The 18,858-nt window shown below is 39.7% G+C and overlaps 2 protein-coding genes and 1 pseudogene across 2 annotated transcripts; 2 read left to right on the forward strand and 1 right to left on the reverse strand.

Annotated features, from left to right (window-relative positions):
• Positions 1-172: 172 nt before the first annotated feature.
• LOC115729134 (glutamic acid-rich protein-like) lies at positions 173-3,859 on the reverse strand. Its single transcript, XM_030659579.2, has 2 exons — positions 3,537-3,859; positions 173-2,005 (listed from the first exon to the last, which is right to left on the reverse strand). Exon 2 carries the CDS (start codon positions 1,959-1,961, stop codon positions 393-395), a length of 1,569 nt encoding a protein of 522 aa, XP_030515439.2. The 5' UTR covers positions 1,962-2,005; positions 3,537-3,859; the 3' UTR covers positions 173-392.
• Positions 3,860-7,114: 3,255 nt separating this feature from the next.
• Positions 7,115-14,181, forward strand: LOC115729135 (syntaxin-132-like). Its single transcript, XM_030659582.2, has 13 exons — positions 7,115-7,396; positions 8,563-8,673; positions 8,810-8,866; positions 9,413-9,461; positions 10,683-10,771; positions 10,856-10,929; positions 11,396-11,438; positions 11,603-11,663; positions 11,755-11,780; positions 11,862-11,939; positions 12,424-12,504; positions 13,505-13,570; positions 13,749-14,181. The coding sequence occupies exons 1-13, from the start codon at positions 7,379-7,381 to the stop codon at positions 13,920-13,922; spliced, it is 927 nt and encodes a 308-aa protein (XP_030515442.2). The 5' UTR covers positions 7,115-7,378; the 3' UTR covers positions 13,923-14,181.
• Positions 14,182-16,753: 2,572 nt separating this feature from the next.
• LOC115731375 lies at positions 16,754-18,704 on the forward strand (annotated as a pseudogene).
• Positions 18,705-18,858: the final 154 nt, after the last annotated feature.

An 18,858-nucleotide genomic window follows, 5' to 3' on the forward strand; every position in this document is an offset into this window, starting at 1 on the left:
TTTTTACACCAAAATTGATACTTCCAACACTCCTTCAGTCCTAGTGCACATTTCATTTGTTAACCAGCCAAATCAGCCTGAGAAACTCTATGATCAAGCATTCGGATATCGTAATGACTGGAGTTGGATAATGAATCCAACACACAAACAAGAGTTAAAAGGGGCACATATGTGACACAACAGATATAGCGCTCCCTTGAGGCTTAATAATATGTAACTACAGCTATGGGAAGTTCATGTACAAAGAGGCTAACTATAGGTAGGATATAAAGGGCAGACAGCACTACATTTATTGAACAGGACAAGAAAAAGATACATTATTCACATCACAACTTTAGCAACATAGACACAATTACAAACAGAAAAGAAGAGTGTAGTGTCCACACATCACCCTAAGCTGCATTACCTTCATCAGCTGCCCCACCAGTAGACGACTCCGCGTGCTCAGCATCATCTATTTGCCTCAAAATTTCCGACTTCTTCTCCAGAAGAGCTTCGATTTTACTATTTATTTTCTCTAACTTTTGTTTCAGCTTGTCAAGATCTTTACTCTTGTCCTTCCCATCAAGCTTTCTTTTCTTATCACCCTTAACCTTCTTGTCCTTTTCCTTCTTATCAACTTCCTTACCTTTCTGCTTTTCTTTTTGCCCTTCTCCTTCAGATTTTTTAACATCTTCAAATATTTCAATCTCTCTTCCAGTAATTTCAGTCACACCCTCTTCAACCTTGTGATTCTTCATTTTAACGTCTCCTTTCTCCTCCTCTTCGTTTCTATCGTCCGGTTCATCCTCATGCCTCTTCCCTTTCTTCTTTAGCTTCTCTTCTTTCTCTTCTTTTCCTGCATCAGTTTTCTTGGTCTTCTTCTTCTCTTTCTTCTCCCCTTTCCCCTTGTCTTCATCTGTTGTTTCCACATCAGTGTCGCCCCTTTGCTTTTCCTTCTCTTTCTTGTCCTCTTCTTTCTTCTCCTTCTTCTTTCGCTCTTTCTCACTGGCTACTTTTTCCTCATCTTCATCTTGTTTCTCCACATACTCTCTGTCCTTGTGCTTCCTTTCCTCTTCCTTCTCCTTAGCTTTTTTCCGGCTCTTCTTGCCTTCATCCTCCTCATGTTTTGTGCCTTCTCGCTCATTTGCTGCATTCCTGAGCTTATTCTTCTCTTTCTCTTCCTTATCCTTTTTCTTTTTCTTTTCTCCTTTGTCTTCATCATCATTCTCTTTTCCTTTTGATTTATCTTTATCCTTGTGTTTTTCATCCTTTTTCTTGCCTTCGTATTTCTCTTTCCCATGTATATCCTTCTTTTGCTCCTCATCATTTGCCCTCCCTTCATATATCTCCATCGATTCTTCGTTTCCCTTTTTCTTCTCCTCCTCTCTGTTGTCACTTCGAACCTTCTCTACTCCTTTCTCCTTGGAGTTCTCATCATTTCCCTTCTTCACATTCTTGTCCTTATGTTTCTCTTTTTTCTTCCCCTTAGAATATTCTTCACTGTTTTCCAAATCTCCAGCAGGTTTCTCTGCATCCATCTCTTCTTTTTCCTTGCCTTTCTCATGCTTATTCTCTTTCTTATTCACTTTCTTTTTCTTAGTCTCCACAGACTCATCATTCTCAATTCTTTTATCTGGATCATCATTGATGCTGCATTTCTCCTTCTCTTTCTCCCTCACTTCCTCTTTACCTGTCCTCACTTCATCATTATCGTCGTCATCACAGCCGTGTTGTTTTCCCTTTTTCCCTTTGTCCTTTTCCTTTGATTTCTCCTTGTGCTCTTCTTTGTGTTTCTCCTTCTTGTCTTTATCATGATGCGGTTTGATTTTCTCCACCGTTTTGGTCTTTAATTCCATTTCCATCTCACTCTTATCTTCCGACACATCATCTGGTTCTGTAGGCTTGGTCTTCAGCTTGACTCTTAACTCTTCCTTTTTCACATTTTCCTCTCGCACACTGGATTGAGATTCTTCTTGCATGCTGGCTGTGTTAGCTGGAACTTGAAATGTATATACTTTGTCTCCTGAACACACGCGCAAAGCAGTTTCATCAGGCAATCAATGATGACATATCATGCTATTTGACAAATTTCCACCTCATATCATTGGAAACTAACGATGCAGAGAGGGTGGCATGGCAAGCATTGCCAATGAAGAACAGATTATCCTGAACAATTACAGCCCTAGGGGCTGGCGAGGGTCATCACGGCCCCTTGGCCACTAGGTGTCCAGTGTTTGACTGTACATTATGAAATTACATGAAACTTAATTTGCCCCCAAGTGATGATGTTGCAAAAATAAAATAGTTTATGTTGTCCCTGGTTTCAAGTTTTTTGTCTATCCCATGGACCTCGAACAAAAGTTTTTGGTTCACGGCACCCTGTTTTACTCCCCTTTTTGCATAACATCTTGGCACCACAAAGGGCAGGATTTCTAGTAAAAGACTCCTTCTGAGGCCAACAAGCAGTTAACAGTTTATGGACAAGAAGTGTGATGAAAAATGCGTGAAAAATCAAATAATAAGATAGATGCGTATGATTACCTGACAAGCTTTATTTGTTGTGTTTGTGATAACATATAAGTCAATATGGTGAAATATACAACATGCCCAAAAAGCTGTGAATGACATGAGGGGTTCAAGTTCAGTTGTGACTCAAGTCCTTGATATAATGCAATCATTTCAACTAGATAAACAATTCCATTGGGCGAAACATAAAGAGATGAACCACCCTGCAATGCAATACCTGAGAACAAGATGAACAATTCCATTGGGGTTTTCTTACTCTATCTAGTAGAGCAAGCAAGGAAACCAAATAATGTGCTCCTAGTGACTTAATTTTACATCATCACAGTCAAATTTCTGGATTGTTTCCAAGAAATAAAAAAAACCCCTCTAGTCTCTGTCAATTAAGATCCTAGCAAAATCAAAGCGAACACCAATCGAGATTTTCACTACACTCTGACAAGACAATCCTCCCCATGATCTTTTCCTTCTTTTAATAAACAAGAAAAAACTGACGACACTGCCATTTAGAAAGACGAAACAATGCTTTCTTGTAGCAAAACAAAATGAACTCAACGCTTGTTCGTGAGAACCGAGAGGCCCTTCGGTATTTTATCGTTCCAAGCTGAACGCAATCGATCGCTTGGCCAGAACACAGCAACCATCACAACGAAACCCACAATTTCCACATGATAATCCATCCCCAAATCCATACTCTCGCACCATAAACCATCAACATACCCGAAATTACCGATCGAAAGACAGCGGGAAGTCCAAATTTCGACAAACACGAAACGGGCAAAAACGAGGAGCAAGAAAGTTCTCTTTGTTAGCATCAAACAGCTCACAAATCCATACTCTCGCACCATAAACCATCAACATACCCGAAATTACTGATCGAAAGACAGCGGGAAGTCCAATTTTCGACAAACACGAAACAGGCAAATACGAGGAGCAAGAAAGCTCTCTTTGTCAGCATCTAACAGCTCACAAGATCGCACTAGATGATCACGAAGAACAAAACCCAGAAGACGTTTCGCAGTGCTTCTCACCTCACGCCTTCTCCGAAAGGCACCGCTTGATCCCAGAAACAAAAGCGACGTCGCGATGTCCGGTGAGGTGAAGCTAACTCGGTCGGGCCGGAAGGACGCGTCGAGCTGCGCCTTTCGTCGAACTGCAGAAATCGCTTTGGCTTTCGGCTGCGACCGGGAGGGATTGATTCTCACCTTCGAGAGAGTCTAAACTGGCCCGCACGCAAAGAAAGAGTTGGATGGTCTCTGGCTGAGTCTAGACTCTTCGTGGGTGCGAGCGTGAACGAACAGTAGGAACCACCGAACAGTGACGACGATGAACAGTTCCACTTTGACGTAAAGTTACGGTCTTCTTGTTCTAGAACCAGTGCGTAGGCCCGCTAATCTCTATTTCGGGAGTGAAAATTGCCGGTCATTTACTTTAAAAAAAGAGTTTTTTTTACTTTTTTTTTAAGTTTTTTTACTTTAAGTACTTACTAATATTGAATTAATGAATTTCTAGGCATCAACTTTTCTTTTGGTCAAATCGATTTTTTTTATAATTAACTACGTTCTGATAGTTAAAAGCCAAGATGAAATTAAAACAGGCCATGATCTTCACAACTTTAATCGAGTATTTGGACCTTTGTTATCCTGTTGTATATTGCCACCCAAGTGGCTCGTGATCTGGAAGTAAGAGAGTTCCAGGCCTTTTTAATGACATCATGATTCGACGGGTTCCGGGCTCACATTTCATCAGGATGAGGATGGTCGGGTTTGTCTCGACGGGATCTCAATTGGCTGATTGCACCGTCGTGGCAACAACCCGAATGGGGTCGCCCGACCCTAACAACAGCTCTAGTGCACTTGCATCGCCCTAGTGACGATGAACTAGTTGGTGGTTGCTAGTTGCTCCACAAACCACCGTAATTAGTCCAGATTGCACTAGCCTAGGTGCTGAGTTGACATTCCGCGTCAGCATTTCGTTTCTACACCTTACAAAAGTACTGGCTTTGACCAAAAATAAGGTGTATAGATTAAGAATTCAACTACACACAAAAAAAATGAGATATTTAATTGAACGTGCGCAGCAATTCGTCCGGGTACAAGCGTGAAAAAAAAAGACCACAACGGGACCACCAGCTCTAGTGCCCAAAATAAGCAAAATTAATATCAAAGTTAATAAAAATAAGGGTTAATATCACGAAAAGTTTCAAATTGATACACACGTGATAATAAATTTATTCAAAATTATTTTTTGACCACCAAAAATCTTAAACTGATATATCCTTAACAAATTTATCTCAAATTGATACATCCATGACAAATTTATCTTTTGTTAGTTTTCGTTAAATTTTATCGTCAAATTATTGAGTTAGATGGCACGTGGTAATTATCGGGTGTACACGTTTGGGATTTTTATTATCTGTTTGTCACAAGGGTATCAATTTTGGATTTTTCATTGTATTAATTCAATTTAACGGAAACTAACGGGAGGTAAATTTATCACATGTGTATCAATTTTGGATTTTGGTGGTTGAAAAAATTAGTTTGGGTAAATTATCACATGTATTTAAGTTTTGGAGTTTTTGATAATCGAAAAAATAATTTAGAGTAAATTTATCTTGGGTATACTAGTTTGGGGTTTTTGTGGTCCAAAAAATAGTTTGGAGTAAATTTGTCACATGTATACCATTTTGAGTTTTTTCGTGGTATTAACCCTAAAAACAAAAGCTAACCCTATTAGAGTGCATTTGTTACACGAAAAATCAATAATTTAAAAAAAATATTGCTTGTATCGCTTGTAAAAATAAATAAAATATATTTCGTCTTCAACGAATATATTTAGACATAAATTATAATCAATAATGAAAATATACCTTTATTAACTAATTATTCTAAATGATACAAGCAGTAATTTTTAGTAAAATATTTTTTAAATCATTCATTTTTTACAAAACACATGGAGCCTTAGTATCATGCCTCTCTTGAACAACTTAATGAAGATGGAGCATTGAAGTAATTCTTTTCAAATTTGTTTTTTTCAACTAGCGGACCGGGGATGGTTCTCCCACGATTTTAGCAAATATCAATTGAAATCGCCCATGTTGTCTCATAACAAAGATCATACTTCAAGTCCTTCGAAGAGGGGCTAATTAACTGTTTTTATATCCGTTAATCAAAGCATTACCATTCACCAATGGGTTGAGCAATCAGGCCGCCTCAATTTGGGAACGATATTAGCAGGCCTTACTCAACCAATCAAAGGCCGGTACAAGGGGCCTGATTTCAAGTTTCCGATTTCGAAGACTAGGAACTAGCTTTAACCAATTTAGGTCCCGTTATGATATCCGGAATCATTCGATTCTACTCGGGACTCGGGGTTTTGAACGGTTTTCAAAAATAAGAATGTCTCCTTTACAAGCCTGGCTAGGATCGTCCGGCCCAGGCAATAGCTCGATTGTGGTTGCACCACCCCGGCGACGCCGGACTAGTTGGCAGCTGTGATGCTACCCACCAATTTTCCTCTCTATCACCTCTGTGCGCACATGTGCTCAGATTGGAAGCAATGGAGGCCATGTGGTGGTCGCCGATCTTGAGTAATTTATGAAGAAGGAGCATTGAGGTAATTCTTTCCAATATTTTTTTTCATTTTTTACTAATACACCGGGGATGGTTCACCCACTCTTGATGGCTATGATTCCGGTTACGATCTCTCTCGATTTTAGCAAATACCATTGAGACTATGCACGTTGTAGCGTAACGATGGAGTTAATTTAGGTTAAGATCATTCTTTAAGTCGGTGAATAATTAATTTCTTTTATATTCGTTAACCAAAACGTTACCGCCCATCAATAGGTTGAGCAATGGGGCCGATTCAACTTGCGAACCGTTCCTTACCCGGCCGATACATAAGGAGACCGATCCAGATCCCGGTTTCTTAAATTAGGAACCGGACTTAACTAGTTCGATTCCCATTTCTATCCCCCGAACCAAATTCTATCCGGGAACTCGGGCTTTTGAACGGCTTACCCTAAACCCCAAATAAATTATTTTACTCTTTTTATAAAGTAGAAATTGTTTGTCGAGATTAACTATGTTCAACATGTCATCTTTGAGCAGAAAGAGTTGTAGTCATATTTGACACGTGCATATCTCATATAATAAAATGACAAATAGGGGATAATAAAAGAATAAATGAAGAAAAGAAAAGCTATGGTAGGTTCCTGAGTTAACGCCAGTTCAGTTCTAGGCTGGTTTGGGATTGATTTTTGATTCTAAAAAATTAGGAACCGATCCAGATAGGTAGGTCCCGGATTTTAGATTTGGAACGGACCGCTCCTAGTTTATCTATCAGTGTTTTGCTGCTTTGTGAAATCAAATGATTTGTAAGACAAGGAGATAAAAAGGTGGGCGATTCTATTTTTTCAATGAATTACATACATTGATTATTCATTGAAGGTGGGCATTGGGCAACGCTGTTTTTCTGGTTCTGGACTTAGTTGGATAAACTTAACTTAATTAACGTTAATGCTTTATTAAAAATAAATAAGAAAAAGAAAAGGAAGAATCTTGCCGTACAGAACAGCCAGAGAGAGACAGAAGAGAAACCTGCCTTCACGCTCTGTCGCTGTTTTTTTTCTCTCTCCTCGCTGTTCCGTCGTCACCAACAAAAAGGAAAAGACCACTGTCTCTCTCTCCTTCCCTTCCCCCCACCTTCGCTTTCTCTCTCTTCCGCTCCTCCGCGTTCCGATCGCGAACCCCATCGAGGACCTCGATCGGGCTCCCGAGGGCCACGTCCAGAGCCCGCGAAGAGAGCTTTCTCCGTCTCGGATCTCCACCTCCCCCCAGCTCTCGAGTTCGAGGTCGAGCTCGTTCCGACGATGAACGACCTTCTCTCGGTAATGTCCTCTTCGCAATTAGCTGAATGGGGGCGGGCGGGGTTGGTTTTCTTTTATGTTGCTCCGTCTCGGCTTGTTTTGGATGTTGCTGCGCCTGTTTTTGTACTGATCTGAGCTCGACAGCTACATCAATTTCGACTGGATGTTGTGCTTGTATTTATTGCTTTGTTGTTTGTGTTGTTAATTTATTTAATTACCAGCGAGATTTGTCTTTTGTATCGCTCGGAGGATTCTATGTCCTCGCTGAGAATCGCAATGTGTTGGGGAAGATGAGGGAATTTGGATTTCCTGCATTGTCCTTTCACAGGATGTATGAGAAGAGACGAGACACTCTTCTCGTCTGGCTGAGCTGGATTTTACTGCATCTGTCCTTCACTTGGTCAGGCGCTGAATTTTTATGCTCGAATTTTGTTCTCGGGCTGTAGATTCTAGAAATGGTGAATGGGTGAGTGTGGAAAATGTAAAGAAGAGAGCGAATAACATTAAAATATGATGAACCCTTAGCTTCTCTGCCAAGGAAATTTTGCTGAAGCACAAGCTATTCTGATCCTGTTTATATAGTTCTTCATTCTTGGCCTTGCTTGCTTACAGTTGTAATTGCATTACGCCATTCGAAACCAGGAGAGTGTCTGGATGTCCGCGTTCTCTATTGTTGAGAGTTTTATCAACTAATGACAAATATCACCGTATTGCTGGTTGAAAAGTGGTTATTTGGGATTGTTGTGCATTTGCTTATGAGAAGGAAAAGAAGTGTTGGCTCCCTCTTTCTTCTTCCAATCTGGCTAAAACATGCACCTTCCATTTGTCATCAGTGGACCATTGAGAGAATCAACCCATAAGGGGTGGCCATGTTGTTTTTTGTTACCTCAATGTCCCTTTGCATTGGCTTGTCAATTGAACTTGTCATCATCATCGTAGAGTGATGAACAGTTTGATCTAGATGTTTTAGTTTGAGTGATATTTAATCTCCATGATGTAAAGTGTTGCGTTCTTTCACTTATTCGCTTTTTATCCTGTGAGTCTCTTCATTGGCTTGGGACATAAACTTCTCGTGAAGAAATTATATGTATGCATTTTTCATCCTAATAAAAAAATGTGAGAATTAATTCACCATACTAGAGGCTGCAAATTTAACTTCTGCCTACTGGTTTAATAACTTTTTCCAGGAGTCCTTTGAGATCCCTCGGGGTCAATCTTCTAGAGATGGGGACATTGAGCTGGGTGCAAATGCTCCAATGCGCTCAGGGGAGCTTGGCTTGGAGAATTTCTTTAAAAAGGTATCTTATTGTTATTATTTCAGTCCTTATCAATCATTTCACTTTGCAATGTATTTTCATGTCTTATGGTTGATAGTGCACCTCATATATATGTCTTGCATTACAAGAATCACTCATGAGCCTCTTGATCAACCAGATTCAAGATATCGAGAAGCAAATCGACAAGTTGAACAAATTGCTGAAGAAACTCCAGGTAAGGCACATTTATTCAGGCTTTCATAATTTTATTTTTTACTCCACTGTTTTTGGAACAATTTTCTTGGATTTAGATAAGCATACCTGATTATGTTAAAAACTTAAAATATCATTGTCCACTAATTCTTCTCATTTTTTAAACTTTCCAATTGTTTATGAGTGCCGCAAACAAATTGTCCGCACCGTGATAGTTCAAAATTTTTAAAAGTGAGCTGTATCTGTATATTCTTTTGAAAAATCATTGAGTGGAACTATAAATATGTAAATGATGAACTTCTTATGACTGCAACTTTTTTTTGTTCCTTCCTTTACAATCTCAAGAGGAAGATCTGTGTTTTCCTTTTTCTCATGCCACTTAAGGCTTCCGCTTGTGAAGGCTCTGTTGAATAGATCAACGGCTACTTATATGAACTCCAGATTGTATCAAGTAGCGCCTCATTACCTAAGTAGCTTTGAGTAGGGTGTTAATGGTGTCTTGAATAACCTGCTATTGCATAGCTTATTATAAGATGATACATCCTTCTGCCAACTTGTATGTATGCAGGATGCGCATGAGGAATCAAAAGCTGTAACTAAAGCTGCTTCCATGAAAGGTGATTTGCTCTAGCTTTTACCTTAAGGTTCATTTGTATCCAAGAATGTGCTCCATGATTTTTTTTTCCATGCTTTTTTTCCCGGTTACTCTCTCTCCCCTTTTTTTGTTGTTGTCTCAAGAAGTGTGTACTATGTGATTTCTCTTCGTTTCCATTGGTCTATCAAAGAGAGCTACCTTTGAAATGCTTTTGACATGATTTGCCTTTCCTTATTTATTTGTAGTTTCATCTCCAGTATAAAATGCTCTTCCGCTTAGTATCAATTTCCATAGCCGAAGAATTCTTAACATCCCAATAGATAACAAATCTCGGTTATCACGTGGTTATATCCTCACTTTGATGGCTTCTTTGATCTGTTGGAGCTCTTTTGTTTAGCTAGTAGGTGCATAGTTATTTGCAGCATTTCCAGCTGCTGAAGAAATCTAGGAACTTCGTCATTTTCCATGGAACTTAATTTGTAATATCTTGTATTTAACTGAGGTTGGATTATCTAAAAACTTGGTAATATGTTCTTTATGTTTCTATTGCTTTACTGCTTTGCTTAGGATGATCAGAATGACTCCCTGTGCTTTACTGGGTAATATGAGAGCTGTATGCCATTCATATATTTTCCAAGTTACCAAAATAGGTAGTGCTTAAAATAAAACTCTTAAAATGTTTCATTACCTTGAAGGTACATACTGGGTGCTTACCCGCAAAAAAAAAAAAAAAAATACTTAATGGCCTGTTTAGCTCAACCGTACATGGAAAAGATAATTATTCATTTGGGAAGAACACACAAATTGTGTGATTATTGTATTTCCCCATCGCTTCTTTTAAAGTTAATATTTTTTTATCTTGCCCTCGATGCTTGGGAAAAATTCATGCACCCAAACTGTTTTGCTGCTTAGCGTTCAGGACACTCCTTTTAGAGAAAAGCTTAGTGCGCCTATGCTATGCTTGTCACAGGTCAACTACATCACATTGTGTAACGTGGCACAACCACTGAAATAGTTGACATACGAGTTGCCCATAATGTTCACAAGTTTTGACTCAGCTGGAAAGCATTACTTTCATCCCGAACATCATAATAAGTTTCAGTTAAATGCATAGGAAAATTTATTTGCATGGCATTCTCCAATTTCTATTCAAGTGTGATATTTGTTTGAGTGGCATTTTATATTTCACTCTTCTATTTCCATGCCGCCATATTGCTAATTATGATGGCTTTAATGTCTACAGTGATCAAGCAGCGGATGGACAAAGAAGTTGATGAAGTTGGAAAGGTTGCTCGTTTGGTCAAATCAAAGATTGAAGAACTTGACCGAGAAGTAAGACAATAAGCTGCATGTTATCCCTAGTAAGGGCCATATTCATATGATTATTATTCGTTTTATATTGTCTCTCTGGTGCAGAATCTGGCAAATAGGCAGAAACCTGGTTGCGGAAAAGGTACAGGTGTTGACCGATCCAGAACACAAACAACTGTGTAACTCTCTCTCTCTCTCTCTCTCTCTCTCTACATATATACATAAACACACACACACACACACACTATATATAATGGTGTGTATGTATCTTCTCTGTTGTTTGTGGGTGTGGTGATGAATGTGGTAGTTGTGATGGATAGGGAATCTAGATGTCATGCCTGGCAATAATTGCTTCATATACGGTATTGCCAGTATCTGTTTGCATGCATTATAAGAAGGGATTTTTAGAAGACCTAACAGCTTACCCAAGAAACATAAGGCCTTCCTTTCACATTTTTATAGCCAATGCAGAAGACTATCCTGTTAAGTGGCTGAAGTTGAAATTTTACATCGGGATTAGTTCTTTTTGAACACATTATTTTGAAGTTATCACATTTGTTACTAATCTGAATCTATCATCTAATGGCGCCAGAGATTGGTTATAATCAAGTGAATGATGTCATTTTGTAAACTTTATTGATGCAGCGCCTTGAAGAAAAAGTTTAAAGACAAGATGGCTGAATTTCAGGTTGGTATAAACATAAATATTTTCATAGGCTCTCATTTCTCTATCTGCCTTGAATGTTTTCATAGGATCTCATTTCTCTATCTGCCTTAAATATCTACATAGGCTCTCATTTCTCTATCTGCCTGGCATTTTGTCAACTTTTTCTACTTTGAATACTTTTACAGGTCCTTAGGGAAAATATACATCAAGAGAATCGGGAGGTTGTTGAAAGGCGTGTGTTTACTGGTACAAAACCTTTTGGCTAATTGGAAATGAAAAATGCAATTGTAGCATGGTTTAGTACTAACTTCTTTGGTTTTGTTTTTTTAATGGCCAGTAACGGGCACTAGAGCCGATGAAGAGGTAAAATGATTTATAAATTTTACCAACTTCTGGTACCTTGCCCCTCTTGCTCGTATACTAATTAAACACTTCTTTGTATAGACAATTGACAGACTGATTGAGACCGGAGATAGCGAACAGATATTCCAAAAGGCCATTCAAGAACAAGGGCGGGGCCAGGTTCTTTTTCCTTGCTTGTTGCTTTGTCTCAATTTTACCGTTAACCTAATGCGTGTGGGGTTATCCTGGACTTGAAAAATGTTGTCCCTGAAAATATGATTTTGTCAAAATACTTCAGGCTATATGCAGCTGCATAGAATTTACTCTATTGCTTGGAGAGAATCGATAAACACGGGCTTATGGATGCCTTTTTCGAATTCTCTTCAAAATGTGAAGGCCCTAATGATTTTTTTGGCTTTCAAGATATCTTTTTGGTGGTTACTTGATACTCTTAATATTATAAGCTGTTATCATCCTTTCCCAACTCCTAGTATAGGGTATATGCATCATTTGTTTGATGAAAGAATGATTTTTCTTTGGCTGGATATTTTCATTTGGAATCTTGGAAGTGCTCCCGTAGTGTGCAGTATTCTGTTTACCAGGAATAAGGTACTCGTTCTTGAAGTTAAAAAGTTGGATGGATCTCATGTAGTTAATTTTACAGATTATGGATACTGTTGCTGAAATTCAAGAGCGCCATGATGCTGTCAGAGATCTAGAGCGCAAGCTTCTGGATTTGCAGCAGGTACTTAGCATTCACCGCTATTAAATCTTTCTTCATAATTGCGATTTACATAGCCTGGCTTCTAAAATAAGGAACCGCTGAATTGTGTAACTAAATGGTGGAACTTAGCAATAGTTGCACCTTCAAATTTCACATGCTTCCGTATTTATTTGTTTTGCATCTCAACTGTTGTCTTGCCTCAGTGTGCTTACTTGACTTGCTTCTGCCATTATGCATGTAATAGGTCACTGACGTGAAGTTTTTTAGAAATTTGCTCATGATGATGTGAGAAAGAGTGCAATTCTCTGTCTTCTTAAATTTCTAAACGTAAATTCCTTTTTTATTAACAGCCATATGTTATGTACTGGTTATCTCCAACAGTAGCTTAAAATTTAGGTATGCAAACGTTGCTTTAGTATACCAGTCTACAAACTTGTAAGTCAATCGAAGAGTCACAAAAGATAATGAAGCTCATTCTTTGCCACACAATATAGCCTAGAAATATCTGATGCCTCTTTTCTCTTCCATCTTCAAAGGCTGCAGTGCAGCCACTGAAGAAGCTGATAGAAAAGAAAGGAGTTCCCAGATCTTCATAATCAGCCATAGAAACTTCTCCATCTCCATTATCTAAGCCTTCCTCTCATACCACAGCCCACAACCCTGATTTGTTCAGACCAACACCCAAATTGTCTCTCTCCTCAAATTCATGGTCTTCAGCAGTCACTGATGGGGATAAGCTGCCCGCTGCAGCTGTTGGAGAAGTAGTAGCAGCCTTTACAAGTGCGAATTTGAATAACACCACAATAGCAGTCAATTACGGGAATGATGGCTGCCATTGCCATTATCTAACAGACAATTACAGCTGGTTTGGACAACTGAGAGTGCACTTGTAAGAGAATGCATATTTAGATCAATCAGATGTACAAAACCTAGTTTTCTGTTCACAGTTGATGGCGAAAGCTGTGTGGGAGAGAAGTCAGGCTCTGCTATATGTCGTAACTCTTGTTTGTTCATGATGCAGATATTCTTGGATATGGCTGTGTTGGTGGATGCCCAGGGAGACTTGCTCGACAATATAGAAGCACAGGTAGGCTAGTTCTACTTCTACCAAACTGTCTTCATCGAGGTTTCTGTTCTTTTCTACGAGGAGAAAATGAAAGTACTTTTGTGAAGTAACTCTTCAATTAAAGAAGTTCATCGAGTTTCTGCTTTGCCACCCTTGGACCTTGATTGTGCGGTTTGACTCTTCATCTATGTTTCTTTAGGTATCAAGCGCGGTGGATCACGTCCAAAGTGGCAACACTGCACTCCAGAGGGCGAAGAGCCTGCAGAAGAACTCTAGGAAATGGATGTGCATCGCGATCCTAATCCTACTCATCATCGTGGTGATAATTGTTGTCACAGTGCTCAAACCCTGGAGTAGCAACAAAGGTGCTTAAGAGGGCTTCACGTGTTGTTTGCTGTATAAATAGAAGAGCAATGTCGTGAATTGTTTAACAGGTCTCCTGGATATTCCCTGTTTATCATTGGTGGTCGGCGTGTTTTGACCCTGCGTTCTTCAACGTGGCAATCTGAGTGTTTACTGTTTCTATAGCAGAACGAGTAATTTTAGTGCGGATGTCCTCCTGGTCCTGTACCTGTACCTGATTCAAAATTCTTTGGTTGCTGCTTCATCTATGAATTCTTTGTTCTGGGGAACTTTTCTTGGATAATTCTGCTAAACCGTAACTGCAGCGTGAGGTAAACTGGCTAACGGCTGAGTAAGCAGGTTCTTCATGTTGAGTAAATCGCAGGGGTGGACGATGACAAATCCCTACTACAACAACAAATTGAAGTACACAAACACAATGCCTAGGACTTATTATATGAGCGTGCTGTCCTTGCTAAGATAAATAAGGTCCCCGTTCACTAAATTTGATGGTCTGCATTCCGTGTCGGTAAAAATGGATACGAAAACCTTGGAATTAGGGGCGTTTGAGTTGTTATCACATGGTTTTAACCGAAGCTATATCTTTCCCTGCCAAGTTCATAAGCCACACAACGTTATGAAAATTGAAGCAAACCAATGTTGTTTCTTGAGGTGTTCTATGACCCTAGTCCCATTTTCAGATTAGACGATATCTTCGCGACGTGGCACTCTCTAAAACTCAAAAGAACCTGCATGTGACATGACGCGTAACTTGGCGGACCATGTGACATGACGCGTAACTTGGCGGCACTTGGTCCAATCGAGTATTGATTTTCTCAAAATTCGGGATCCTTAATCAGGCCCGAGGATGGCTCGTTTGCATCTACAAAGCTGGTTTCCGTATCCAATGACCGGTTTAGACCCCGGTTCAAACGAAAATGAGAGAGAACGACCACGCAAGTCATTTGCCGACATAATTGCAATTAGCCATGATTCGAGCGAAGTACTTTTTATTCATTGCGAGAAATAATTCCAGCTCGGCCCGAGAAGATAAACCCATACACGACCCATTTTAAAGTGGATATATTCATAACCCATTGAGACCCATATATACGTAGCATAGCATTTATTTCTTGGACTCATTTAAACTCATATATTAAATTTTACGCAAGCCATATATGACCCATTTCGTTGAATATGAGTTGAACTATGGGTCCAAGATCCAATTTGACAGCTCTAAAGAAACCAACGAAACCTATCACCAGCCAATTTCTCACAACTATCGGGGAAAAGCGAAACCCTCCAGCTCAAAAAGTTGCAAGACTGACTAGTCGAAGAGTATTAAGAAGCATTTCAAGCAAAAGAAGGCGGCACAACAATAAGCAGGGTGCATTATCCCTAAAAATTTAAGAGCCAAAAGTTTATCTACAAGATTTTCAGATACTTGTCAGGTCTCAAGAAGATTGTTTCGTATATCCAAGTGTGGTTTCTCGGATCCACAGGCAAGTAATTACATGTAGGTTTTCTATCTTTGCATTAGAATTTTCATCATATTTCATTGTATTAGAGTGTAGGTTTATCAAGACACATTTCCCAACCAAAAGTTTCATTACATTGCATTTGCACAGTCCGAACTTAGGTGTCTTTCATTTTTTTAATGAAACCTCTACGAGCTCCCCTTTAGTTGACACCTAAATTTTGGTAACCCATTTAGTTGATCATTACATAGAAAAGTTAGGAATTGACCTCGGCCCCTAAACAAAAATATTTGGTAATTTGACCTATTACCTTCATAATTCAAGAACCGGTTTGAATATTTATCAAAAAATTCAAGATCATATTGAACAAATTCAAAATCCAAAGACGGCATTGCACATTGGACTAAAGTTCAATGACCACATTGAATTAATTAAAGTTCATGGATCATATTATAGATTGGATCAAAATTCAGGGATCATTTGTATCATTTGTTTTCAAAACCTTGCTTTGCCGTGAAATATGTCCAGTGAATTTCGACCAAGGTTTGTTCCCCCAACGTTAAACGGTTTTTTCCCAATGGAAATATGCAACTGTCACCACCAAATTCTTCATGCACACTTGGGGGATGCTGTCGGACTCGGTCGAATCTTCAATTTACGGGGCTTACTCCGATGAATCCAGTTAAGCTTAGAACCTCCCGGCACCGGTCCAATTAGGATACAATTTTACATACTTAGTTAACTATTGAAGGAAAACGATCGTGGATATCTAGACGCAATCTAATTAATATTTTTGCTTAGGGGTTAAGTCCGATCCTTAATATTTCTATGCTAAAATTTAGGTCTCCCTTGATTTGTCGCGTTTAAGAACGCACGTCGGTGAAAAACACGCCGACCACCGATTACCAAGGAGGAAATATCCGGGAGAATTTTTAAACAACTCACGACACTGCTCTTTCGATTTACACAGCACAAACAACGCGGGAATTGCCGCACCGAACCGGAGAATATCTGCGTAGCAGAGCCTGCATTGTCGGGAGTCCGCAAAGTGGGCTGCTTCCCGTCCGTCTTGTCGGGTCTCCACCGCCCTCGGCTCTCGCGTGTTCAAGGTCGAGCCTGTGCTGACGATGAACGACCTCCTCAAGGTAACGCCCCTTTTGCGCTGTGCCGCGCAAATGGCTGCATGGTGGCGGGGCTGGTTCAATGATGAACTTCTTGTTACGACTGCAGCTTTTTCTGTTCCCCCTTTTACAATCTCAAGATGAAGATCTGTGCTTCTTCTTTTTCTCATGCCACTTAAGGCTTCAGCTTATGCTCTGTTGAATGGCTGCTATTGCATAGAGTATTATTAGAAGATGATACATCCTTCTGCCAAATTGGATGTATGCAGGTTGCGCCTGAGGAATCAAAAGCTGTGACTAAAGCTGCTTCCATGAAAGGTGAATCGCTCTTGGCTATCCCTTAAGGTTCATACACTTTCCCATAGCAGCGAGTAGTGCATACTTTGTGACTTCTCTTCGTTTATGTTGGTCCATCAGAGAGAGCTACCTTTGAAAAGCTTTTGGCATGATTTGCCTTGATTCATTTTACTTTCAATCTCCTCTCCTCTCCTGTATAAGATACTCTTCCTCTTAGTCAGTATTGGTTTCCATAGCCCACAAAGTTCTTCATGTCCCAATGATAACGGATCTCGTGTGGTTATATCCTCACTTGGATGGCTTATTTGTTAGGAAAATTTATTTGCATGGTATTCTCCAATTTCTATTCGAGTGTGGTATTTGTTTGAATGGCATTTAATATTTCACTCCTCTATGTCCATGCCACCATATTGTTAAACATGATGGTTCTATTGTCTACGGTGATCAAGCATCGGATGGAACAAGAAGTCGATGAAGTTAGAATGTTTGCTCGCTTTGTAAAATCAAAGATTGAAGAACTCGATCTAGAAGGAAGACGATAAGCTCCCCGTTGGCCCTGTAAGGACCATAGTCATATAATTATTAACCGTCTTATAATGTCTCTCTGGTGCAGAATCTGGCAAATAAGCAGAAACCCGGTTGAGGAAAAGTTACCGGTGTTGACCGTTCGAGAACGCAATTAACTTTGTAAATCTCCCTCTCTCTAATGGATGTATATGTGTGTCTTCTCTCTTTGTGCGTGGGTGTGTACATGTGGTGATGAAGGTGGTGGTTGTGATGGATACTTGGACAGGGAATCTAGATGTCATGCCCGGCGATGATAGCCAGGCATGACATCAACACTTTGCTTTGACATTTTTATAGCCAATGCAGAAAACTATCCTGTTAAGTGGCTGAAGTTGAAATGTTTCATCGGGAGCTATTCTTTTCTGTGCTACCACATTTGTTACCCATCTGAATCTATCATCTAATGGCGCCAGAGATCGGTTATAATCAAGTGAATGATGTCATTTTGTAATCTTTATCGATGCAGCGCCTAGAAGAAGAAGTTTAAAGACCAGATGGCCAAGTTTCAGGTTGGTCTAAACATAAATATTTTCATAGGCTCTCATTTCTATATCTTCCTTGCATTTTGTCAACTTTCTACACTTTGAATACTCATGCAGGTCCTCAGGGAAAGTATACATCAAGAGAATGGAGAGGTTGTCGAAAGGTTTGTTTTTACCGTACAAAACCTTTTGGCTAATTGGAAATAAAAAATGCAATTGTGGCATGACTTAGTACTAACTTCTTTGGATTTGTTTCTCTGATGGTCAGTAACGGGCACTAGAGCAGATCAAGAGGTAAAATGATTTATTGAACACCTCTTTGAATAGACAATTCACAGACTGACTGAGACTGGAGATAGCGAACAAATCTTTCAAAAGGCCATTCAAGAACATGGCGGGACCAGGTTCATTTTCCCTTCTTGTTGCTTTGTCTCACTTTTACTTTTACCATCTGAGTAAGTTTTATCAAAGGTTGCTCCTGTCTCACTTGGTACTCTTACCATTGGAAGTTGTTGTCATCCTGTCCCAACTCCTAGGAACAAGGTACTCTTTCTTGAAGTTAAAAAATCTGGATGGATCTCACGTTTGTTACGTTTACAGATTGTAGATACTGTTGCTGAAATTCAAGAGCGCCATGACGCAGTCAGAGATCTAGAGCACAAGCTTCGGGATTTGCAGCAGGTACTTAGCATCCGCAGCTATTAATTCTTTCCTCACAATTGATGGTGAATGCTGTGTGGGAGGGAAGTCAGGCTCTGCTGTATGTGGTGACTCTTGTTTGCTCGTGGTGCAGATATTCTTGGATATGGCCGTGTTGTTGGATGCCCAGGGAGACATGCTCGACGGCATAGAAGCACAGGTAGGCTAGTTCTACGGAACCGTCTTCATCGAGGTTTCTGTTCTTCATCGAGATTCAAAATCCTTTGGCTGCTGCTTCATCTATGAATTCTTTGTTTTGTTCGGAACTTTTCTTGGATAATTCTGCGAAACCGGAACTGGCCCGGTGAGGAAAACCAGCTAAA

The sequence above is a fragment of the Rhodamnia argentea genome, chromosome 10 (genome assembly GCF_020921035.1).
Source record: "Rhodamnia argentea isolate NSW1041297 chromosome 10, ASM2092103v1, whole genome shotgun sequence".
Classification (NCBI taxonomy): domain Eukaryota; kingdom Viridiplantae; phylum Streptophyta; class Magnoliopsida; order Myrtales; family Myrtaceae; genus Rhodamnia; species Rhodamnia argentea.